Here is a 25,777-nt window from a genome sequence, read left to right on the forward strand (position 1 = left end):
AGTTCTGTAACCTGATCCTGTTTTTGTGATTCTAATATCCAAAGTGAGGTGGTTTCTGGCAGAAACAGACCTGCCTTAAGGGTTTGGTGAGTGGTGGAAAAAAACAGGGTTTTCAATGAGCAAATTATTGACAAGGGTAGTGAAAGTGAGGAAGGAGATAGAGGCCTTCACCGGAGTGTAGCTCAGCAATGCTGTTAGCATGTAGCATGCGCAAGGTACATACAGCTGATCCTGCGTTTGTCATTCAAACACACGCGCCACTGCTGACTCTTAACCACTTGAGAGACTGTAGGCACACCTGTACTTGCTCACAGACATTTTTCCCCTTGTTGGCTCCTGAACAAGATATAAAATGTATTATCGGGATCGCTGTTCTACAGCCAAAAAAACGAGTCCGGATAGCCAGTTCATTCTGAAATCAAAGGAGCTTCCGCATTCCGAAACTACAAATTGCACCCTTGAAAAGTCATATTGATTTATAGGAGGGCAACTGTTTGGCTCAAAAAGCACCGCACTCCAAAGCCAGCTTGTTTTTCATAAAGACTGAAAATTAAATTACAGCAGGAGCTCCATCCATCAAGATTCAGCATTCTGCATTATTATTACACTATGCATGTTGTCATGTTCTAAAATTGGACGCTAGGGCTCCCAGGAGTCGCAGATGACGTCTTCGAGGCACACGAGAGTGCACTCGGGTAGGCTACTGAGGAGCTCTCTCAGCATCCCCGAGGAACAGCAAGCTCCTATCTCCACCATATCAATGGATTTAAGTGGACCTCCGTGGTCCACTTGTGCGATAAATGGGGTCCTCTGGCACGGTTACTGTGGCACAGAGTAAATAAAGTCTCCTGGCACAGTCACTACGCAGCTCAGGCTTCAGGCTTCAGAGTGAAGCCGACAGAGGAGCGAACTGTCCAGGGATGGGAGAGGCCCACAGTTCTGTTCCTGTATTCCAAAAACGGGAATGAAAAAGGAAACCGGAATCAAAGTGAAAGCAATTCAAGTGAAAAGATGAGCGCACCTCCTAAAGAATGGAAAACTACGGAATAGATTTTCAGCCCGATAGCAGTGGGCGTGACGTCGGAGAGGGGAACTAGAGGCAGCGCAGGAAAAAGGGGTGGTGCCGTCTGTGCCACCCCAACGCCCCCAGCCGCAGGAAAACAACATCAATCATCGTGAATTTCACTGATCCTAAGGTCATTACCGGGACACTCAACCATCGCTCCTCCGGGCCTTCCTTTTGTACCATGCTATGGAGTGAGGAAGCCATCTCCCAGAAAATGCAGAATACAGGAACAGACTTTAGCTTCTGAAGGTTATTGCAAAAGCGGTCTACATGTAACAGAGAAATCAGGCGCCTTTTGATTTTTTGTAAACGACTGTGTATCCAGTCTATCTGTTAAATGCACCTGCAGTCAGATCAAAATAACAGTAATCAAACCTGAACCAATCATCTTTGCCTGCAGTGTGTAATTTGCATAAAGGTAATGATGCACACAGTTACAATTTGGTTTTTTCCAACCAATTTTCAAAATGTCTTTTCCCCGTGCTTTTTCCATCTATACCAGCTTATTTCAAGCACGTTTCAATAAGGCAGTACCATACTGCTTTGAAATGAGACCAAAAGGCCAAACTGTAAATGAAATCAGGCCGTAAAAAAGTAGCTTTTTCTGGCCATCGATAATCGTGGGTCTCACAGCTAGCATCTCCTTAGTGATGCTGTCTAATTTAAGAGTGTGATTAATGTAACGTGTTGGGGTGACACGAAGCCCCAGAGCGGTTGGTAAATAGGAACGCCGGGAGGGGGGTGGGGGGTGGGGGGTGGTGGCAGAAGGGGGGCTCTAGGAAAGGATATGATTTGCCAGCAGATGCCCAGCTTGCTGTTGATCTCGTAGCCTTGCGCTTGCTGACGCTCCTCCTCCAGCTGCTTCGGGTTTGTGAAGCGCACCCTCTCCTCGTCCGGTTCCGGAAGATTCTCAAAGTCAAACTTGTCCACCTGGATGGCCATCCTGGAACACAGACATGCGGGCGTTAGTAATACACAGGACTGGTCACGGTTTGTTTGTGAGCTCCGTGGTACAACCAGTGACCGACATGAGGACTTTTCTTTCATCAGTCTGCAAAGACAGCTTGGAACGTGAACCATAAGACACATATTGACATTTAATCACAGATTACAAAAAAAAAAAAAAACTTTCTGAATTCAACATTTGCGTCACACTATTTCGTACATTACCCTGCAACCAAACAATCTGCCGCATTACTTTACCCAGGCCTATGAGACGGGTCTTTTAAAATGGGAAAAACGCTGGAAAATGCTGACATGGCTATAAGGACGCTCTTTAAGTGGAATTCATCCAACGTGTCCATTCTGTAAAAAGACGCTGGGCGTCATCATCTTGTCTGCGGCTTTGTGTTGAGGAAAGGAGTTAGCCTTTGTGGGCAGATTCTTTTCCATTAGCATATTGCGCGTGTGCCCCGGCCCCTGCGCTCGGAGGCAATCAGAGGAAGAGGCTACCGGACAGAAGCGCTGAGTCAGGGGCCCCCAGACACCACTCAACACCCGCAGAGACAGGAAGTTGTCGCTTCCCGTTAGAGACCGCTCTCAGGCCCGATCTTCCGCCGCGGCTTTCAAAAAGACGCTTGGCGCCGGGGCGTCGCCCCTCGCGGCTGGATCCAGCCGGTCGCGTCCGCTGCCCCGCCCGCCCGGAGACCAATCAAACAGCCCACGCGAGCAGAGGAGGAGCGCCTCCGCAACAAATGGGAAGGAAGAATTAGACCGACGTGGCGTGTGCGTTCGTTTCCTCTCAGGGTTACAGTGAGGAATTACTCTGCTCCAGTCTCCAATCGAGATGCCAGAATAAACTAGGAGATGCTTCTGCCATACGTCTGAATGCTCAAAGAAAACACAGCGGTTATCTGCCATTAAGATGCAGGCCATCTGTATACTAAACACGAGTACGTAAACATGCTTGAATTCCCAGACGTATACATATCATTTACAGTACACATCAGTCGGCAATAACAGGCAGGTAAATCAGTAAATCATTCAAGAGAACGGAACGTGAGTTGACTTGATATATTTGTTTACATTAACATTTTATAATCTTGTTCCGTCGTCCTGTGTTCATCAAAATGTTCTTTGAAATTTTATGACATTAATTTCATTTTTTATTTCATTACATTAACGGTTACAGAACACCTTTGTGACATAAAGGCACAGATTAAAAAATAATAATAATATATCCAAAATGCAGTAATACATTCTTACTGTGCTCCAAGAATAGAGATTTTCTTCCAGCATGTGTATGTGCTTGAGCACCTGAGTGCCACTGAGGGGAATTTGTCTCATAAGTGAGGTCCACCCACAGGACTAGGGTGACCTTAAACAAACAGACTGACAAATAAACAAAGCATATTGCACTGTACACCCACGCAGACTCTCCATAGACACCAGTGGCCAGCGCGAAACAACTGCGATGCTCAGCCATCAAAACGCACTGGAATGGTTTGATAATTACACGTAAGACGCAGTTTAGAAGTGAATCATTGTCAGGCCGCTGACAGCCAATCAGAGAGAGGATTAATGACGAGCAGCTTCCATTTCCCGACACCATCCATCCTGCTCACCACTCAAGCGCACAGCAGTTCACGCTCTGGCAAGCCTCCCGTAACTACTGTAATTTATTTACTCAGAAGGCTTACTCAATTTCTGAAGTCTGCAACTTCTTTACACAACAGGAGATTTACCGAAGCTGCAATAGGCTGGTGCTCAGCAACGCATCAGCACACAGATCTGAACCAAAAGTTTGGGAACAGTTAGACTTGTTTTACCATTGGTTTACTGATCTGACTATATAAACTCAGCTATACCGATCTAAATAGATTTCTCACGCACACAAATACTGTAAGAACAGTAATACCCAAAGTACAATATTCAAAGTTCATGAATTACAATTTTATTCCTTCAAGTGAATACACACATGATGCAAGCTCTAAATGGGATTAAAAGAAGCATTAAAAAGATTTTAGCCACAGTTTTTACAAAAGGAATTTTTCATACTTCCCAATGGAGGGCAGTTTGTGTTTGAAGAAACTGCTGCCTTCTCACCCAACATTGACGCTATTATTGCACTATTGTAAGTACAGTGAGCTGTCTACACACTTCACACTGAGGATAATAAGACTTCCCAGAGACAAATGAACATTCATGCAGCATTTATAGTATGCCACAAACGACTGCCGGCAGTGCTTGGAGTTCAAGAGCTACTCATCTCTAATGTGGAACAATTGAACTCCGCAATTCATTTCAACATGAGTTCAAGGTTGTCACAACTTCCCCCGTTCTCATACAAATTCCTGCGTTTACATTGCCTCAAATAAACTTGATACTCTTTAGGGCAAGGCGAGATTGCAACAGGCATGGTGACGGGGCTTGTGAGGACCTCGAAATATCTGTTGTGGCCTCTCTTTGGGGTTCCAGGATCTCTCACTCCCACTCACTTAACACCATTAAATAGTGCCAGCAGGAACCACAGTAGCCTAGGAAGGAACTGTAATTAGTTGTCCTGCGAAAACATACTTTCTATTCCATCCTTTTTTTTACGGGCAATACAGTGTACACAAAAGCTGTAGCCTCCCTCTGGGCGAAGAGACAGAACAGACTGATGTTTTGACATCTATGTTGCCTTCCTCCATGTAAGAAAAACACCACAGACACAGTCTGATCCCAAAAGCTCTTGATAGGATTTAAGTCACAGGATGGTGGCAATCTACTCACGGCTCCTCTTCTCTCTCCCCTCGATCCTGCTATCCTGTTAAGATATGTCTTCCAAATGTTCTGCCTGCACTAAAATAATGTCCGTTTCAATATGTGGTGAGGAATTATCTTTTACTAATCCACCTGTTTTTGGAACAGCCCATGTCACCACTGGACCCAGCTCTCACGTCACCAATCTCCACCCGCCCAAGGAGCACTCCATTTATATTTAGGTACTTGGGTACCTATATTTAGGTACCTAAGCTTTTATACAGGGCGACTTTAAAAAGTGCATGCATAATGGTTTGTGCAGTGATAAGAGCCGATGCCAAGTCATCAGTGTCAGAACAGACAGTACTAATCAATACGCAATACTTAAAGCAAAGTGTCACAGAAGGTGCAAGAAGGTGCCTCAGAAAGTAGTGCATGAAGTAGCCAATCAAGAAGGACCCTCGGAATGTAGTGCATGAAGTAGCCAGCGGTTCCGAGGATATGGTGTTAGATATAGCAAAGGTCAGGCTGTCAAACCCATAAATGCCCCAGAAATCAGCATAAATGAGAGAAAATATGCTAATAAAACTGTAGCAGTGAATGAGCACTCCTCTGATCCCCTTACCCACAAGCCAGTGATGGTCTCCTTGACTGCCAGCCACACAGTACTGCAGGCATAGGCACTCCAATTATGTGTTGCTGCTGTGGGCTCCTAATCAAAATGTGGTGTGATGTAATATTAATGTAACGTAATGGGCTAGTGACATGCCAAAGACTGAAACTGCTGACGCTTAGACCACAGGACTCAGCCGGCGTTTGCTGCCACAGCCGGACAGCATTTTCACTACTGAACTGATTCAGAGACAGTTCTACCGGGGAGACTGGGACAGGTTATCGTTTTAACCAATTCCCCGAGAATCCTCCGCAGTTGGAACCTTTCGCGATGGTGTTAGTGATCATTGTGCAATTGTCTGCGTGAGAAATGGAAAGATCCCCAAGAGTAAACCACATTTTATCTTTAATCTATAAAAAGCAATTTAAACATTTCAACTAACAGGCTTTCTTGCACAACCTTTATGATAGTGACTTGGGAATCGTTTCTCAAATGGCTGATGTTGATTTCAAATCTATTTTCCTGGCTACACGTGATACACATGCTCCTTTCAAAAGATTTAGGGTCCGTGGAAAAGACAATCCTTGGTTCAATGAATCTATACCCACTTTGATTACACAAAGACATCTTTCCTGGGCAAAAGCCAAAACCCACAACCCTTTGGCAAGAAAATTCTATAGAACATTCAGAAATAAATGTACTACATGAATAAAAAAAAAAAGCAAAATCAACGTAATAAAAGAAAATTTAAATGACCCTGTAAAACTCTGGAAACTGGTCACAATCCTCCTCAGGTTCAATTGCACCAACCAGTTTTCCAGGTCTTTCAAAAGTGAATCATAGCAAAAACCTGGTTCAATCTGGTTCTATCTCTGACTCTGGTTCTACACGTACCTCTGAAGTAATCCAGGGGTACGTGCTGCAAAAGGAAAAAGAAGCCTGTTCCATGATGCCTATTAACACATAACACAATTTTAACCTGACATGTACATATAGCCCTGTTGAGCTTAGATTGTAAAAAATCTCCAGTTCCAGATAAGATAGAGCCCTGTTTTTTTTCATTGCTGCAGACATTATTGCAGAGTACATTGCTTCTGTGTTAAGAGTCTGGAGATATGATTTGCATGCATGCAGCCTCATCCCTTTTAAAAAAAAGAAAAAAGGCTGAACTCATCAGACTGCATTGGGCTTTGTAACAGGTGCAAGTTCATGTACCCACCATTGCACTTTATATGAACCTCTAGGATGGTCCTATTATTTATTCTTAAGGCATTGTTGGGTAAACGACCTACTTACATCTCCAGTCTTTCATCGTACTTTATCAGCAACTATTGCACTTAGATCCACTAGTTGCTTTCTTTTAAATGTACCCAGGGTGCACTCTAAGCTCGATAAAACTGCCTTTTCTCTTTCTACGCACCTTGGTCATGAAATGCACTGCGAAATATCAATGTTTTAGAAGTATTACCTCCTGTGAATACTTCTAAAGGTCTTTTATAATCTACCTTAAAGGAAATGTGCTGTTTCACACATCACCGCCTTCACAAAGCCTTGATATGGACTTGAAGTTGGACTGTTTTATGGATATCATTGGCATGGACTGTATTTTCCTCTTTTCACATACCTCTCTCACCTCTCTTTAATTTTCACACATTGTATGTATTTTTATGTATTCTATATGACCATGTGGAAAAACTATGGAAATATGGGAGATGTTCAAAAAAAAAGCTACAGCAGAGAAGAGCCAAAGCAAGGAAAGGCCATTAGGAAACTGGATGCTAAATTTAACAAATTAAGGATGATGTGGAGGCAGCGGCACCCCTTGTCTTAACGAAATGCAGACATCATCACGACTCCTCTCACAGCAATTATGCTCGGCTGTTGTGCCGCTATTAGCACCAGCTTGGCTGCGTGTGCTGACTGCACACCAGGGTCAGAGCCTTGTCCTCACACATAAGCTGAAAGGAACAGTTTTTATATCTCACATATTCTTCAGTTGAACAGGGAAAGCGCTACGGCTGATACGGTCTGATAACAGCCCAGATGAAAGAGAGAGAGAACTGCAGACCGGTATCTGACTGAAATTTGCGGAGGGGTTGGGCTATTTGTATTTCTAATAGTCGTTACCGTAACCAGACCAAACTGCAAAGTTGGAATTGGTATCAAATGACGGGGCTTGATTGCCAATAAATCAGTACCTAAAACTCGAGCAAACCCCTTTTGATACAGCAGGGAATGGCCGCTCATATGAAGTACCCTCATCAATCTGTAGGTTAATAAGTCTTAAACGAATCAGCTTCAACAGCCATGACAGTAACGACATTTAATAATTGGCCAATGGTGCAGGCCGCTCCCTCATTACGGAATAATCCGGATGTGCCTGCGGGTCTACCAGAACAACCTTGCGGGGCAGGGATTTTCTCCCCAGCCTGGCAAACTCCGGAACATTCTGCAAAAGGCGATGGTGGATAATGCTGCAGATGGCACTGGATCCAACAGCAGTTTGGCAAATTAAAGGTGCTGACTTTCCAATCAAAGCTAACCAAGCATAATTAGGCATTAACTCTAACTCTAACTGCTATCTACATAGTAAATGAACTGTGCCAGCAGTTTTTGCTTACACGCAACTTTGCCTGCTCCATAGAGACTTTGGTATTGCCAATACAGATTTCTATTAATGTAGATTTGTAGGAGAGCACTTCATGAACAATTACAATCCCCAAAAACCAATTTAAGGCACAGCAATATATTTTCTGATATACTGAGCCCTTTGCATGAAGGATGTGCCACCAGTTTCAATAAGAAGGCAGGGCTTCGATCTCTTCCACAGCTCAAGTGTCAGTCAAAAAAATATCTTCTGCCATATTTTTCAGCCCCAGTACCCGAACCTGACAGGGAATTTAAAAGCCGTCATCCCCGGGCCACAGTTTGGGATCCCTCCTTAGAGAAACAAATCATTCAAAGCAGTTACTCCGACGTGACCTTTCACCCCTGCCGGTGACAGGTGCGTCGGCCCCGGTGCCGTTCTACGCGTTCTCCGGCGGCAATTACCGAAGCCCAGCTGTCACGGCGCTGAAAAACCTCTCACCGTTACAGACAGCGCTGCTGCTGTGCGTCGACAGCTCGTCCTGAGGTAAAAAAAAAAAGAGCCAGCCTTCCACCACGGATAATAAGATGAAGACAAAAATAAAAAACTAAACAAAGAATTCCCTTTTTTTTTGGTCAGAGGCAACGGCGGACGTTTCTACCGAACGTGCCGGTGCGAAGGGGCTCATTTCGAAACTCTGCGTGAACTTTAAAGGCGTGTGCTTCGCTGAGGTACGCAGTCGCCGTATAGTGGGGGGGGGGGGGTTTGTTGGGGGGTTGGGCAGATTTATGCAGAGGCAGGCCTCTCCTGAGGCCCGCTGTTCCACACGTGCGCTTGGCCCGCGCGGATCTGACTTGCTAATACCGAAGCTCGCTTACCAACCCCCCCATCCCCGGCGGGATTTTCCCATCCAATTACAGCCATGACCCATAACGATTTCTCCGGGATACGCCAAACTCATCACCTGAGAAACCCACGTTATCCCTCCCGCCGAGGCGAAGCCGCGTGTCAGCGCTTCGTCAGCGTCCCGGCTCGCGGTCCCAGGGCCGCGTTCGCCGACGCCGTCGTTTCGCTGGCTGTCGCGGGACCGGCGGTTTGCGGGCACGGTTTCTCCCGCGCGTCCGAGGGAGGACCCCCTCCTGCAGCCGGGACGCCGGTCTTACACGCTCGGCCGCACCCTCGCTTTGCGCGCCAGACGGAACCCGTCGGCCGATTTCACCCAATCCCAGCGCTCCGTGTGAACTGACGAGGGCCAGAGCGGTTGCCATTCAGAACACGCTCCGCGCAGATGCGCCCCTTTTTAGATTAAGCAGGCCCTGCCGCCGCACACCTTTTCCCAGATAACCCTCGCTGGAGGGTGAACGGAGAAGAGGCGAGGGGGGGAACTCAGCAGGGACGCTGCCTGGCTAATTAGGATGCGCCGAGCGTCTTTGATGTAAAGTATCGTTTTGTTTTGTAAATGAGGCGCAAATTCAGAGCGCTAATTCTCCCGGGCTTTGGTCCGCCTTCTTACCTTTGATGCGATATGCACGAAAAAAAAAAAAAAATAGAAAAAAATCTATATTTAAAAGGAAGCCGCCGCTGCGCATGCTAACGAAAACGCGGTGGCCTGCGTTTCATAAGCTGCTCTTGTTCAGGGCTCCAGATGCGCAGCTCGGCTCGCGCCGGAGCGAAAAAGGGGGAAGGAAAACCAGGCGGACTCATTATTTAACAGACCTCCACCACGAAGCCAGGCAGAAATTAAACAATTACGTATCTGCACGGGGAGAACAAAGAGTTCTGCACACTGCGCCCTTCATGATTACAGGACCGCCAGTGCGAACGGCTGACACCGACAAAAGAATACGTTCGACCATCAACAAACTGGTGGGGATTTGGTACCGGGACACAGCGTCCAAATGTATTTAGGGCAGCGGATGTACACGACAAGAGCGACTCCACAGGAAAAGGCCCTACCAAGGAACGAAGAGCGAAGAGCTAAAACACGACACAGTGCACGCGGTGTGCTTGAGCATTTTAAGCCACAGAAGTTCCTAAAGTCACATGATACAGCACACGGCCAATGCCACCACCCAGACGAAGTCAAGGGGCAGGCGATGTCAAGTCTGCATGTGAGAGCCAAACTGCAGGAAGTTTTACATGCTGTCTTAGGCAGGAGAAAAAAAAATGCAGAAAAAGTTTTAATAAAACAAATACAAAAATGTCAACCCGCGAGTTATAAGTGGCTTTTGTCAATTATTTGCGTTTAGGTGTGCTTGTGAGCGTATGTGCTGAATATATTTTGCTCATGGTAACTGACAGACATAAGCAGTAGATTCACTCTACCAGTGCCATATGGCACACTCCATTTACATGTTAATGTATATCGTACTTTCACTAGGTTTGTTATTCTGTCTGTGTAACACTCCTGCCATTAAACCACTTGTTTCCAGTCACAATTTGTCTATCATTCCTTCAACAAACATATTCTCCTGCGCTTCACTGGCACACACTGCAGAAATAACCCCCCAGTGCCGGGAAAAAAGGCCTTAATAGATGACAGCTGACTTATCCGTGACTAATAATCATCTGTCATTGGCGAGATGGAGGAGCCAATATTACCACATGGTGGGGACACCGCAGCCCCCCGTACCCCCCCCGTCCCCCCAGTGAGCAGGCTGGTGGAGGGCCTGGTCTCGCAGGGTCCGCTCATCGAGATGTTTAATATAAGCAGCAGCACCTGTTCGCACGCGGGCGAGAGTCTGTAGACGAGGTTTGGGCCCCCCCCCCCCCGTGGTTCGCCACCCCCAGGCCCCGCGCTCGAAGCGTACAGTTCCCTCGGGGCCGCCAGAGCAGCGGAAACGTGTGATCGCCCCGAGCCTGGAGAGGCTCTGCGGAAGGAGGGAGGAGGTGAAACGGGAGGGAGAGCGGGGGGGGTAGATAGGGAGAGAGATAGAGAGATGGGGGTGAGAGAGAGAGAGAGAGAGAGAGACACAGAGCGAGAGAGAGAAAGCGAGAGCGAGAGAGAGCGAGATGGGGGCGAGAGAGCCCGCAGTCAGCAATTTACAGTTTTGTAACCCAGTCCTGCTGGATATACGCACGTAACCACACGCGCACGCACGCGCAAACACGCACGCACAAACCGATGGAGGTTTGCACGCGCTGCTACTCGCCGGCGCTGAGGCTGACGAAGGCCGTGGGCAGGGCCTCGCTCACAGGCCCCGCCCACGGCCGCACGAAGCCTGCCTCGCGGCGCAGCTACAGTAGCGGGTGGGCACCGCGTCAGGAACAAAGCAAACAGCAGCCCGTCTCCAGCTGTGTTCCTGTTGATTACATCAACTCCGCGTTTCGCATCAGCCATTTCATTACGCGCAAAGGCTGAGAGACACGGGGAGCTAAATTATCATAATTGGTATAGGAATCGGACAGATGTCTGCGGTGACTCCTCCTGACGGAGAGAACAGCCTGTTCCCAACCTGCACCTGTTTGCGCTGAAAGGATAAACGCTTTCTCGCTGACATTCAAAACCCCTTGTTTTGCAGTTTACATTTGCCACCAAACCACCAACTACCAGCAGGAGCGAGTGATTTATTCAGAAAAATACATAAATTCCTCTCCAATCAGCCAGGTATGTCAGAAAACTTTGCTGTTTCAAAATTTTGGACATGCAAGGAAAATTTACTGGACAAATGAGATCAGATATTGTCAACTTCCGCGCTTATACAGCGTCTTTAAAATGTGAATCTGTGGTGTGTGTGTATGCATGTGTGTCTGTGCAAGCTTGGATGACAGGCAGGAGAGAAGCTGAACAACAGAAGTGTGACAACAGCGCCCCCGCTGGTCAGCTGTGGGTGGAGCACTGCACTTCTCTCCTAACCCCTGCAGTTCTGTGACTTTGAGACTAGCCAATGTATGCTGGGGGGAAGACAAAAACAACTACAAAAAAAAGAAAAAAGCAGCTAAATGTTTTTATTTATTTATTATTGCTTCCATTGAAAATGTTGAATAGAATGCCCTCAGGGGAACTTGTTTGGATGAAATGGCCAGACGTGTTATGACTAGGTATCTGAATCTGCAGTGACCCGTGCACGTCCTGTTATGAGAAGTGTGCACTGTGCTATCCCTTCTATGCTACCTTCTATTCTCTTTTTCTCCAGCTGCTTTTGAAAACTGCTCATAGTCTATGTCTCTTTGTACATGGCTGTCTCTGCCAGCTGCCTGGTCAGGACTACAGTAAATGAAATGGATGTCTGAGGCTATTTTAGAACATCCTTGCATCCTGAGAGTGTTTGCTGCTTCACAGCTGCAAAGTTTTGCAACCACTGGCAATTAACAATCACTGGGACTTGACCTCACCAGAAGACAAAACACAGCATTGTTACTGCACCACACGAGGGAGTGAAAAAAAAACAAACAAACAAACCAAACCAAGCAGTTTAAGAGACTGGAGAATAGGGTCTTTAAAATGCAGTCTAAATATAGCCCTGTGCTTTGGGAAGGTGCCAGCACCACATTCAGCCGCAGGCGTGAATCAGAGGTAAAACAGCATCGAGCGTGCTGTTCTCACACTTAAAATATGAATGTTAGGAATATATATATATATATATATATATATATAGATCACCCCTGCGTCGAAATGCAAATTATTCGCTGGCGGATTAAATAATACGATTACGCGCAGCACGTCGCCTGGGGCGCGGGCTGACAGCAGGCGAACGCGTTTCCTATTTATAACCGTCTACCCTTCTTTGCCGTTTCCTTTCGAATAACGCAAGCTTCGAAGTCGCGGGCGAGCCCTTCAGGGAGAGCGACAGAAAACACAGGGGAGAGGCGAATATTTTTTTATCAAAGCCTTTTCTCTCCTGCTCTAAGAGTCGGTAATTGCGTTATTCCTCGGGGAGAGGCAGAGAAGAGAAAAGGAGCTTGCAGAGAGGGAGGGGAGGGGCGGAGGGCGAGGGGGAGCTATTTTTAGCGCACGTGCCCGGTATCGGCAGCTGAGATCTCTGGCTGGCTGCGCAGCGGCGGCAGGCTTTGTGCTGCGGCTATTTTTAGCGCGCGGTCCAACGGCTCCCGTAACCCTCTGTTGCCGGCAGCGTCTGGAGCCAGCCAGCCAGCCAGCCAGCCCAGCCAGCCAGCCAGCCAGCACGATTTTCTCCACCGGGGTCCGGCGCAAACGCATCTCTGCGGTCGACCGAGAGCCAGCAGTTTTCGCCGCCTCGCGCTGCCATGAGCTGGCGAGGATACGAGGTGTGCCGTTGCAGCGAGAGAGAGAAGAGAAAAGGAAACGGGTGGAGGTGGGGGGGGGGGGGGGGGGGGAAGCTTAACCGTTAAAGGTCTTAAAAGCACAGTTCTGCCATTCGAGGTGCTGTAATTTTTCTTTGATTCAAACATTTGACTGACGCAGACACAACGCAGCAAATGTGAGATTTGCATACGCAATACAAAATATCTTTTGAGCGGCAAAGAATGACGTCTGGCAAGTCTTTAAAGGACACATGAATTGGTGTACTGACAGGAAAGAGGCATACTTAACCTTCGGCAAAGCAAAGCAAAAAAAAAAAAAAAAAAGAAAAGCTATTTCCACCATCAAAAGGTCACCTGTTCTGCCAGCAAGGATGTAGGACATAAGTACTATTTGGAAGTTGTGACCTTTCTGTTCTGCTTAAATACACACAACCCAGTCTTCAAAGATTTATGAGTGAGTGGACATTTTCTCATCCAGGCACCCGATGCCCGTTTACTCTCAGGACGTGATCAGAGAGAATCTCGTTCCAGCAAGACGTCCCCAATTACAGCTGAGGACCTCGGACGTCACAGGTGGTGCCTCGGGCAGACTGGCGGGCTTTGAAACAAGACGCTTGCCGGTTCTAAGCCTGGGACTCAAGTAGCCGGCTCCTTGAGGAACCCTTATTTAACCTTCCAGTAAAACGTCCTTGTAGGTCTATCGCAAGTAGCTCCAGAAAAGCGAGTCCAATGAAACAATAAATAATGTAACAATCATGAAAGCAGCGACTTCACAAGCCTTTTACGAGAAAAGGGTACTGTGTGCAGGCAAGAGGAAATCATTTCGACTGCAGTGATCTAAGAAATTATTTTTTCCCCACTGATGTTATGACTGACCCCTTTCTCAGAAATCACCTCACCCAAGCGACATGTGACGGTAGTCTCTCTCAGCTCTGACCCTTGCGTCTCTGGTGAGACGCATGCATTCATTTTGTGATACAAAGCGCAAGGGAAATGAAGAAAATATCCGCAGAGAGCGTTTCACACGCAACCTTGATGAGACTCGGGGTGGGGGGAAGGTGGTGCTTGTGCTTTCAGATGGGTGGGGTTTGGGGGGGTGGGGGTGGGGGGGTAAAAGAGCTCTTCTTCTTTATTAATGCAAGGTGCGGACTGTGGAGAAGTGGTCACTATGGTAACGTGTTTGCGCGTGTTGACCGCGGGTAATGAGAGGCCATCTCTGGCGCGCGCACACCCCCCCCCCCCAGAGAAATGCTACGGTTCATCCTACTGGGCTGCTCCACTTCCCTCGCTTAGCTCACGATGTTATTCCACACTGTAGGCCTCATCAGGAATAGGGGGTTTTGCTGAACATGGCAACCCACAGCCAAAGATATTCTGGGGCCTCCTTCATAAAACATTTTCTATAAACTATCAAGACATAAAGAAAAAGAAATGTGTAAAATGGCTATATATCAATTCTATATCACATGACAGTGATTTTGCAGAGAGTACTGTATATAGCAGAACACCTGACCAGATAAGGATATTTGAGGGCGTTCACTGGGTGAGCTGGTCAGCTCGTTTACATGCGCACAAGTTTAAGGACAATTTATCATTTATAAACAGGTCATGCGTATGAACATTTAACTGCGCGTATAGACATTTAAAAAATCTTCCATATGGGAACATTTTAGGAAATTATCCTGTGCTCACATTTATTCCAAGAAGATTTTATAAATGAGGGCCTGGATTTTCGATTTCATCCCGTAGATATGATGCACTGCAACACAGAGACCAGGAGCCTCTTTCATCCTGACCTGTTCAGTGAGTGGAACAAGTTCAAGCTAGTGGCCAAGAAGTGGATGGACTCACAGAAAAGGAAAAGTTTCCCTGAAACGAATAACAGGGCTAGAAAAAAAAAATACTGAAAAGTACATGCCATGTTCTAAGCTTGAAGACTTTAGAGGGAGAGGGGGGGAGAGAGAGGGGGGGGGTGGGGGGAGCGGGCAAGAGCGAGAGAGAGAATGAGAGAGAGAGTGAGAGAAAATGAGAGTGTGAGAGCAAGACAGAATGAGAGTGAGAGAGAAAGAGAGGATGAGAGAGAGTGAGAGTGAGAGAGCAAGAGAGAATGAGAGTGAGAGAGCAAGAGAGAATGAGAGAGAGTGAGAGTGAGAGAGCAAGAGAGAATGAGAGTGAGAGAGCAAGAGAGAATGAGAGAGAGAAAGAGAGAATGCGAGAGAGAGAGAGAGAGAGCAAGAGAGAGAGAGAGGTCTCTGGGCCATTCATGAAATAAGCACAGCAGATGTGGTGAATGGTTTGTGTGATCTCACAGAAAAACCATCAGGGGGATAAAGGCATGTGACTCAGCTGTGCACTGCCAGACATGCACTGTCTGAATATCATTTATAGCACCATCTAATTGTAAGATTACTCTCTCGTTATATATAGGCAAACATATAACATTAGCTCACTGATTAATTTAAATTAAAAAGTGCCTGTGGAGAATAATTACCATAGATATAGAATCAATTCGTACACGGTCTGCACTGTACATACTAGCACATGATTTACATATAGGAAATTACAAGAGCCTTCCAAGAGTATATTGGAGGATTACCGTGTTTATTATCGACTATTTGGCTGTGAAATTACCGCATTCAATTCAACCGCATAAACAGACAGGCCGATATTTTGACAAAGGCCTATCTCGCTTCATTTAAACTTCATTTATATGCAAAGGGCGCAGCCACGCTGACGAGTGGGAATAAGATAAGACGAGCGGCGGCGAACGCAAACAGGTTACGCGCCCTTCGCAGTAAACGTACGCTACCGACGCGCTACACGCGGCTGTCGGCGTCCTGGCGCCGTGTCTTACATGCCCGCGTGACCGTGCGCCCAGCGCCTGGGAGGGCGTCAGGGGAATTCCAGTAGCACAGCAAACGGGAAAATAAACACCCTGCGCTCTTGTGCTTTTTTTCGGGAAAATGTATTTTCTGTGGCGACGGAGCGTAAATTTCATAACTGGCCTGCACTGTGTTTTTGGTGTGGACATTTACAGTACATAATATGTGACATGATACTTAGATCTCAATCATGAAATTGATTTCTAGAGGCCTTCTAATGTTTACAATGTCACGTTTTTACGATATAAACTTTTAAAAAATTTCAGTAATGAATAAATAAGTTAATAAATACACAATTAAATAATATGGAGGAGAGGAGGAGAGAACTGCTGAGAAGGGCCTGACCTGAAGCCTTTTCAGGCTACCTGTAACTGGCAGGTCTTTCTTCATCAGAGAAGCTGTTTCTGTCCTTTGCTCATTGCGGGAGGGAAGCAGGAGAAAAGAAACATTAAGTGTAATAGACATGACTCAAAAAGACACAGAGAGACCGAACCAGGCCAGTAGATCCTTGTGCACGTACGCAGGCCACAGTAAAATGGCTGCAAGGACACAACCGTCGCTCTTCGCCCTCAGAGTGGGCATCTGCACAGCGGGAGGGAAAAAATGACCTCTTGCGAACGAAACAACGGGCCCAAAGTTCAGAGCTCCGGCCCGTTCAAAGACAGGAGCCCGGCTTGAGAAAAAAAGCTTGCTTCAATGTCTTCCCCTTTCAGATTCGACAGGAATTTCCCCTCTGCCTACCGATGTGAAAAGGACATCTCCTGTGTTGCCGACAGCCTAAGGAACACGGGCGGGCTTCCGCGGCGCCGATGCGGCGTGCGACGCGCTTCACGTGTCGCCGGGCGCGCGGGGCGGGGGCCTCCTCGCCTCAAAGGCCCTCTTCCTGAAGTCCCTGAGGACACGCGTCCCGCACCTGACACCTCATTCATCAGAAAACGACAGAGGAACGGGAAGCGACAGGACCATCTGCCATCGTAAAAAGCGGGACGCGAAAAGAGACGCGCGCAATGCGCTCGCGCCGAAGCCTCTCCGCGCGGCTCCTAATTCCCCGCGTAAGCCGGAGATCAGGCAGGCTAGAGCAGGCTCCGCTGCTTCCCAATAATTATCGACGGGCCGACGAAATTCACCTGGAAATCAAACTGGCACATTCTGAAATCTCTCCACGTGTAGACGTGTGCAAGAAACCGATCTAAAGCCTAATTTATTCAACTTGACTTTGTATAAATATTTATGTGAGCGTGCTAGGCTAACAGATGGGAATAATGTAAAAAGCTGGGTCAGGATGACTGGCCTTCTTTATTAACCCTTCGAAGAGTCAGGTTTTTTGGAATGATTTTCAATATTCTAAGTCAGTGTCTGTCCAAGAACTCCAGTTTTCAATAACCAGCAGCGATTATTACATCAGCATTAGAATGTTCAGTTAAGAATGGTCTAATCACATAATAGTGATTTGCACAGACCTTAAAGGTCTGACTTGATCGTACGGGCTTACCGTAGCGCAAATTCTGCAAAGACGAAGCCAAATCCCAGAACCGTGGAAGTGCTGCTTGTGTAAGAGCAGTTCAGCATAATCGTCAATCAACTTCAGACAATCAAGCAGGAGACCGTTTTTCACCTCCTCTGGCCATTACACAGTAAAACGTCCAGTGTTAATTCAACTCTAACAGCGTAATTTCAACTCTAACAGATAACACTTGGTCCCACACTAACAGTGGGCATTCTATTGCGTAAGCAGTTCCTACCAGTGAACCGTTCTCTCCATGCCGCTGCCCTTTGCCCGAGCCAAGGTGCCCGTGCTCGTTTCGCACGCGCCAGGCGGACAGAAAACAGGCGCCGGAAATTTCCACTGGCATCGTGCGCGCGCGCCGGCGCTCACGTCTTTGGCGGTACGATTGATGGTCTGGGGCGAGCGGCAATTACGGAGGGAGAGGATGACCAACGGCTCCCAAGACGCTCCGCTTTTTCCAATATCCCTGCGAGCGGCCGTCATTATCTGCTGTTTCGCCCCTTTTCTGTTTACTTTCTGTTTTCAAATTAAATTGTGTGCGCCATCAGAGTGAGTGCTGGCCAGTGTTATTCGTTTTCTCAAAGGACTGAGTGATAACTAATGCCATTGGATTGGCTGGAAACAGAACCTCCTGATTCCACAGTGCCCTGGGTCGCCTGTGCAAACTGGCCACCTCATTATCCATTTAGCCATTTCAGAAAAGGCTTTTTTTTTTGCTGCACAGGTTGTTCAGAAGCACAGAGGCTTATGAAATGACATGAGACAGATGACAAAGAACATTACTGTAAGTACATCAGCTGATCAACTGACAGAAGTATATATATATATATATATATATTACACTAAGCGCAGCTGTTTGCGTTGGTCAGCTCTCCAATGTAAAACAGCACTTTTTTTAACCTTGATATCTGCCATTTCAAAATCCCAATGCCATTTCACAGGTTGACTATAATCGTCGTGGGCTCGTCAAATACAGATTTTGGTTTAGATACATTATGCCATTATTATGTTATGACAACATCGCCCCAAAAATTAGCAAACATTTCACGTAAAACATTATTTTTTGTGATTAAAATGAATACTTTTGTATTATTATGGATGTGACCTTTGTGTTAATTATTTCCATATGAAATTTATTTTCAAATTCAAAATCATTCTAAAACAAGTATTAGATTGTATGGTAGTTTATCTAATGTTTAAATCATATTTCCAATAAGACTGACTGCACTACAGTGTACATTAAGTATAGCACCATAGACGTGAGAAATATCCCTCTCAAACACACTGTGCCTATAAGCTCACTTTCAATACCACGTTGTACAAAGGCGCCATTTTACAACCCCAAACCCATAATGTTACTTCCCTCAAGTAAGCAATCACACGTAGGAATTTCTTATTTATTTTACTTTCACAGATAAAATGTAATGGGAGTTCCCATTAATAAGAAAACTTGAATTCTCATTTGTTATGTTTGTTCTTCTAGCTGGACATGAACGTTCCCACAAAGATATACCCCTTAACCCCACCTGGTCAGGGTCACAGGGGATGCTGGAGGGGCAGGAATAAACCCGGCACAGGTCGCCAATCCATCGAAGGGCACACGCAAACCATTCACTCATACCAAGGGCAATTTAGACTCTCCAATTAACCTAACCTGCATGCCTTTGGACTGTGGGAGGAAACCAGAGCACCTGGAGGAAACCTGGATGCGGGGAGAACGTGCAAAAAAGTTGCACTGAACTGCAGTGAACATTTCACTCAACTGAACTTCATCCATTGAAAAGTTCTCCGTTTTACAAAGTGTGATTTAATTTTGCTAATGGATTTCCATAACTACATTTTTTCTGTATCTGAATTAAGTTATTTAGCATGTGGTGCCTTGAGTTGCGCGCTGAATTCATTAACTAAGACCACTATCCAATACATCTTTCAGCTGAGCAGTTTTTCCAGTTTTAAAGCAATTTATATTTAAAGCATTTTTTTTTTTTCCACGGGAGTATTAAAAACCCAATCAGCACAGCATTTCGCAATGTCTCACTTCGCCCGTGGCGTTTTGCAGTCGTTTCCCCACGAAAGTGCATCCACTTAAACGCATTACCCGCGCTTGCGGAGGTGACATCATCAGAGAGGAATAACGGCGCATAATGGCTCGCTGCGGGGCGGCCAGGGCTAACACGCTGGCGAATCCTCTCTCGTTTCTTTCTGTCTCCGTTTCATTTTCAAAATCCCTCGTAAAGCATGGATGTATCAGCTTTGTGAGAGTTGGGGTTACCGCCATTCTGAACAAAAGGTGCGTTTTATAGCTGTCAGCACAAAGCCTGTATCCATTTTACATCCCTTTGTTACGCGCTGCGTCGCACAATAATAACATGCCAATTAAACCCTTACGCTCCCTTTATGAACACCCTACGAAGGTGACATTCAGTTAAAGGGCGACCTGTATAACAAAGGAAATGGACGGCATACTCAAATACAATTGATAGCTTCTCTTCTAAACCATTCTTGTCCTAGTAGGACTGTTTTAAATTTCCAACGGTTTGTTCCAATCCGCACTGATGTGATATTTAGAACTGATAAAGGCCTAAGAAATGCTTTGCCAAAATAGGAAACAGGGATGGTAGGGGCAGGGGGAGCACTTCCACCCCATAACGCAAGATGAGCATCTTGCATACACTCAGCCATGCTTTAGTGTCTTTGAGCATATTATTTTGCTATTATTCGCCTCTAAAGTGGTTCTGGTTATCCTTTTGAGAGTAGAGGGTGGCATTTGAAAGAAATGTTTTTACTTTATTATACTTTGGGCAACAAGCAACCTGCTGCTTTGGTGTCACTGTGACAAAACTGGCGGAAAACTGACACAAAAATACTTGGAATTGACAATTTTTGTTATTATTTACCAGTGATGTGAAATTGTGTTCTATAGTTTCATGCTATCATTTATCATTTTGTGAGTAGAAAATGATAAATCCAGCAGCAGGATGAATTCTGAAGTGTACAGGAACACCTTATCTGCTCAGATCCAGCCAAATGCCTCAAAACTCATTGGACAGCACCTGTTTCACCAAAACAAAAGAGGCCCCCCTCCACCCCCAATCACAGCAGTGTAGAACCGGGATTGCAAGGAAAAGGACCATTTAAGAGTTCATTTCTGAAACTGCACGTATTAACAGCGCATGATGTTTCTCCGTTTCATAAAAATGTCCGTGATCACTAACAAAATGGCCGAGTGGAAAATTAAAACCGGAAAATCAGCACACAGAAGAAGACCGACGCTCCATAACGCACTGCTGCGTTCATGTTTACGTTCGTAAGGAAACGGGTGCGAACAGCAGCGTTGTGTTCACCTGTTCTGCCCGGTACGAAACGCAGGCTGCTTTTTAGAAGGCTCTGTGTAGGCCGTCGCCGCGACGGCGGTGTTTAAAAATGAAACGCTGACCTGACTGTGCAGTGGCTCGGATACACATTTTTAATTAAAACGACTTTCCGCTCCCGAAAAAAAGAACTCCCGAGCGCGGCCGTCTGCCAAACACAAAAGCGGTCTCTGCGATTTCCGCCCCCCCCGTCCTGCCGCCCCGTCCAGCCCTGCAAGCCGTACCCAAAACCCCCCGCTACGCTGGAAAAACGAAAAAAATAGCCCCCCGCCGCGCACCCCAAAATACACAGCGAATACTAAAGAACCTGCACAACCTCTACAATGCAGCGTTGGGCAGGGTCCTCTGCTCTCTCTCTCAGCGGGATCCAAACACGTCAGCGAGCCCCGTCACGGGCGGGTGAGTGAGTGAGTCCGCCTAGCCAAAGACACGCAATTAAACCCGCTATAAATGCATCTGAAGAACCGACCTTCTCAGACGGTATGAGGTGGAGTGCCGGCGCTTCGTCAGGAATAACTGCAGACATTCATCCTGAAAAGGGCCTCTCTATCTGAGGCGTGCGGGCGTGGTATCTCTGTCTGATACACAGCACAGATAGCAAACCCCATTTTAATTAGAACAAAGGGTCCTCCTATCTTCAGTGGCAGGTGAGACCTCAGAGAACTAGATGGGGGGGGGTGGGGGGGCGGGGGAGTGGTTGAATCTTCGTCGTGAAAAACAGGGCCCTTTTTCGACAACGCGAATGAAAGAAAGCGGCAACCGGACGACCGCGAGAGCCGAAGAAAGCGATTTTTTCGCTGCTATTTAAATACCGGTCCTCACATCCCGCTCTTCCGAGGGTGGTGTCTCACGCCTTGCGTCTCAAGCTTTACGGAGGTTCATAATGGCAGATTATCGCTGATGAAGACAAAGCGCAGGCCATTCGGCTCGGGGGGGGGGAACAAACAGTCGAGCACCGCGGTGAGCAGCGCGGCTTCAAACTGAAGCAGGTGCTGTAGACGAAAGTGGGGGGGGGGGCAGCCAATAGATGCGGTGTAGGAGGAATTGACAAATGTTCTAACATGGTTTAGGGTATGGAATCTTCCAGATAAATCCATACCGGCAATTACTGTCTCGTTAGAAGGAAGCCAGGCACAGAAAAGGCGTGACAGCAGAAGCAGAGAGAGAGAGAGGGAGAGAGAGAAGGAAACAAGGCACAAAAAATGTGTGACTGCAGAAGCAGAGAGAGAGAGAGAGAGCGAGAGATTTCTTGCCAATGGATACTTTTTGACATAGGACACACAAACTTATATTTCTTTTGCTATATTTTTTTGGAGATGCTTCCTCTGAATAAAAGCAACCAGCAGCTAAAGAAAAATAAATATCTACAGAAGTTACATATCTTAGGCAGTAAACGGTGTGTGTTCAATGAAGTGGAGTGCTTGTGTGTACGCAGTTTTCATTCATGATGTGAGTGTGTGTATGTGTGTGTGTGTGTATGAGAGAGCACATGAGCATATGTGTGTATGTGTGAGTGAGTGTGAGCGTGTGTGTGAGTGTGTGTGTATGTGTGTGTGAGTGTGTGTGTATGTGTGTGTGGTTATGTGTGTGTGTGTGTGTGTGAGGTAGCGTGTGTGTTGGTGTGTGTGTGCGTGTGAGCGCGTGTGTGTGGATGATGTGTGTATGTGTGTGTGTAGGCTGGTGTGCTGCAGCTGTGTGTGTGAGTGTGTACGCGTGTGAGTGTGTGTGTTTGTGTGTGCGTGTGAGCGCGTGTGTGTGTGTACTGTGTGAGTGAGAAAGAGACAGAGAGCATATGCACTTCTGGCACAGCTTACCTCTGGCACTCGCTGGCGTGCAGCACTAGGTCCTGGTTGTTCTTGGCGCTGACAGTAAGCTCGTGCTCAGTGGAGTTGAACACGTCCAGCAGCAGGTGGCACTGGCGGGTACTGAGGAGAGAGAGGAGGGGCATGATGCACAGCCAGCCAGCCAGGCCAATGCTCACACACACAGACACACAGACACACACACACGCACACACACACAACACACACACACACGCACACACACATACACACATGTGCACGCATGCGCGCACACACACACACCCGCACACACACACATTATAGAGACAGGCAGATACAGACACACACACACATTACATTGGGCAGATATTGGGTGTCTGGGGAGACTGAAGAAATTCTAATCCAGGTGGACACCAAACAGTCGGCTCCAAAAACCTGGGGCATGGCCTCCAACTTCCTCCAAGGAAGCAGAGCTGCAGCCACTGGAAAGCTGGTCAAAACTGATGAGGTCTCCCAGCACTGCCAGCTGTCAATCAAAAAAATACCTCGGTGCATGGAAGAAAAAGAAAATCCAGCCTGGATCGCTCTCATTGGTCGAGGCCACTTCTGTGGCACTGCGTGCCTAAGAAAGTGAATCATCATGGATCAACCGAACATCGCTCTCATTGGTCGAGGACACTTCTGTGGCACTGCGTGCCCAAGAAAGTGAATCATCATGGATCATGATCTGCAGCCGTATGCCAGGGACCTTTCTGCTGTTTTTCTGCACTGGTACGGATAAGCGCGTGATTAAATGCACAAGGGGGGACGCTGAGGAGGGCACCATGCTCATCAGCTCCTGTAAAAACACCGTAACACGACAATATAACGATAACGTGACGTGGGAGGTGACCTTTGAGCGAGCGCGTTTCATTTTTCACATGGAGATTCTGGAGTGGACGAATTTGCGATTTAGGGGAAATAAACAACAATACATTTAAATAATATAGATATTTTTAATAAAAACAGAAGGTCACCGGCCCCCCCCTGCACCCCGCCACGGACGCTCTCCTTCGAGCGCGAAAGCACCGCGCGTTCAATTGTGACGATGCAAATTCGGGCCGGCTCGAGAAGTTCAGCTCGATCAAGGGTGAACGTAGGCGGCACTCCTTCCCCGCCGATAGCTGGTAATTGGTGGGTTTATTCGTGAGCTGTGGCGGGCCATTGATCGTGAACTTTTCCAGTACGGCGCAAAGAGTGAGTAAAGTCTGTTGAAACTCTCACAATGCGCCAACATCAAAGGTACGGGACGAACCAAAGGCCCAAAATCAGCCCTCACACGAACTGCAGCTGCGCTAATTAGCAGTTAGCGCCATCGCCATAATAAACATGACTGCATCTGCGCCCGTTCCTTTGAACATGGTAACACTGCACTTTAACTGCACACGTGCACAGACAGTTAGCCGGCAAAGGTCAATTTAACTACCCGTAGGACCCAAATCAGAATCCTTCAGGTTGAATACTGTTTAGACAGTACGGAAAATGACAAGCCAAGATTTGAGCTATTATTGAATTCTTTGAAGGTGTTTATGGCTTAGTTTCGGTGTTCTCTACACGTACGATCTGTATTTCAGCCCTATGCTAGCATAGTCAACTGCACTTAGCGCCTTAGCAATATTGTATATATATACTCTTTGGTCCAAAAGTACAAAAAATGCAGTTGGTCAGGTCTGCCAGCGCTACTCATATTCTAGCAGATGCAGTTCTATTCCCTTGCACTGAAAGTCACTCTGCTAAACAAATGAACCGTAACGAGTTAGGTGGATTGGCCTCGTCTTGTAATAAGCTACGTTCTTATATCCACACAGCTGTGGGGCCCAACCCTGCACCCTCTTGAGCAAGCTACATGCAGAAAGTGCCGCAGCACTGCAACACTGCCTGCCTCGCCTGCTCGATGCCATGCGACCGCACCGGGGTTAATCGGCACGCTACTTCCCAAGAAATCCTGCATGCGTACGCAACAGTCAGTTCCGTCCTACACGTCAACGCGTCAGGAACTATGACTCAGACTATAACGAGTACCGATACCAAACATTAAAGACGAGCAGAGATTACAATCTGCAAACGAAGGTAGAACCTTGGATTTTTATATCTGCGCTGGCACAGTAAGAGAATGACTCACTCCAGGAGTTAAGTTCAATTATGAACTGGCACATCCTGATAGGTAAAGCTGCCAACGAAATATTACTCTTAATCAAAAAAAAAAAAACTTGAAAGAAATGTACCCAGGATTTATCCTCTGTTCTGGTCAGAGAAATAAACTTTTGTTGTTTCTACTATGGTTATTATTACTACATGCATCATAGTAGTAGTAGCATCTCCACCACCATCATCATCACCATCACCATCATCATTATCATCATATCAGGCATTAGCAGGCATCTTCAGTGAGAGACCCACACAACACAGTGGGAATGGCCGGTGGCCTGAATCTGGGTGCACTGCACTGTTAGAGCGGAGCGGGAGGAAGGGGTGGCAGAGATTCAGAGCACAGGCAGGAGCGCGTAGAGCACAGAGTGACCCTTCAAGGTTTCAGCAGCGGTGTGAGCAGAATGAGAGTCTGGCCAGGGACAGATAGAGACCGCCAGCGCAGGGACGGAGGGAGGCGGGGTAATAACAGGTCATCCAGCACCCGCAGAGGTGAGGATTAAGATGATGGGAAAGTGTCTGTCAAGAGATGTCCATCAGACAAAAAATATATAAATAAATAAAATTAAATGAAGGAGATGACTGCGATGGTCTTATGCATCACTGCCTTCCTGGTCTTCTGTCTGTCATGTCTGAACAAAATTTAAACAAAATTACATTTGAACTAAACGAACGTGATATTTGAACATTTTCAACAGTTCTACAGTTTTCCAAGGAACAGGACTTGGAAGCAACATTTGCAATATAAACTTCTTAAAAAATGTATATTATAATCAAAAATAAAATATTAAATTCCTTCTTTTTTACTTCACTGAATATACAGTTACAATTTATTCAGTCTTACACACAGCTCAGTAACAGCCTCCCTGCAGCATT

At 46.7% G+C, this 25,777-nt stretch overlaps 1 protein-coding gene across 1 annotated transcript in view; it reads right to left on the minus strand.

The window, feature by feature from the left end:
• Window positions 1-25,777, minus strand: part of trappc9 (trafficking protein particle complex subunit 9) — a 307,504-nt gene that overhangs the window by 94,661 nt on the left and 187,066 nt on the right. The window contains exons 22-23 of the mRNA XM_064345606.1: window positions 22,748-22,858; window positions 1,856-2,009 (exon numbers count right to left, since the gene is read on the minus strand). Coding sequence (XP_064201676.1) covers window positions 1,856-2,009; window positions 22,748-22,858 — 265 coding nt within the window. The remainder of the gene's footprint in view (window positions 1-1,855; window positions 2,010-22,747; window positions 22,859-25,777) is intronic.

This window comes from Anguilla rostrata, chromosome 8, assembly GCF_018555375.3.
Source record: "Anguilla rostrata isolate EN2019 chromosome 8, ASM1855537v3, whole genome shotgun sequence".
NCBI lineage: Eukaryota > Metazoa > Chordata > Actinopteri > Anguilliformes > Anguillidae > Anguilla > Anguilla rostrata.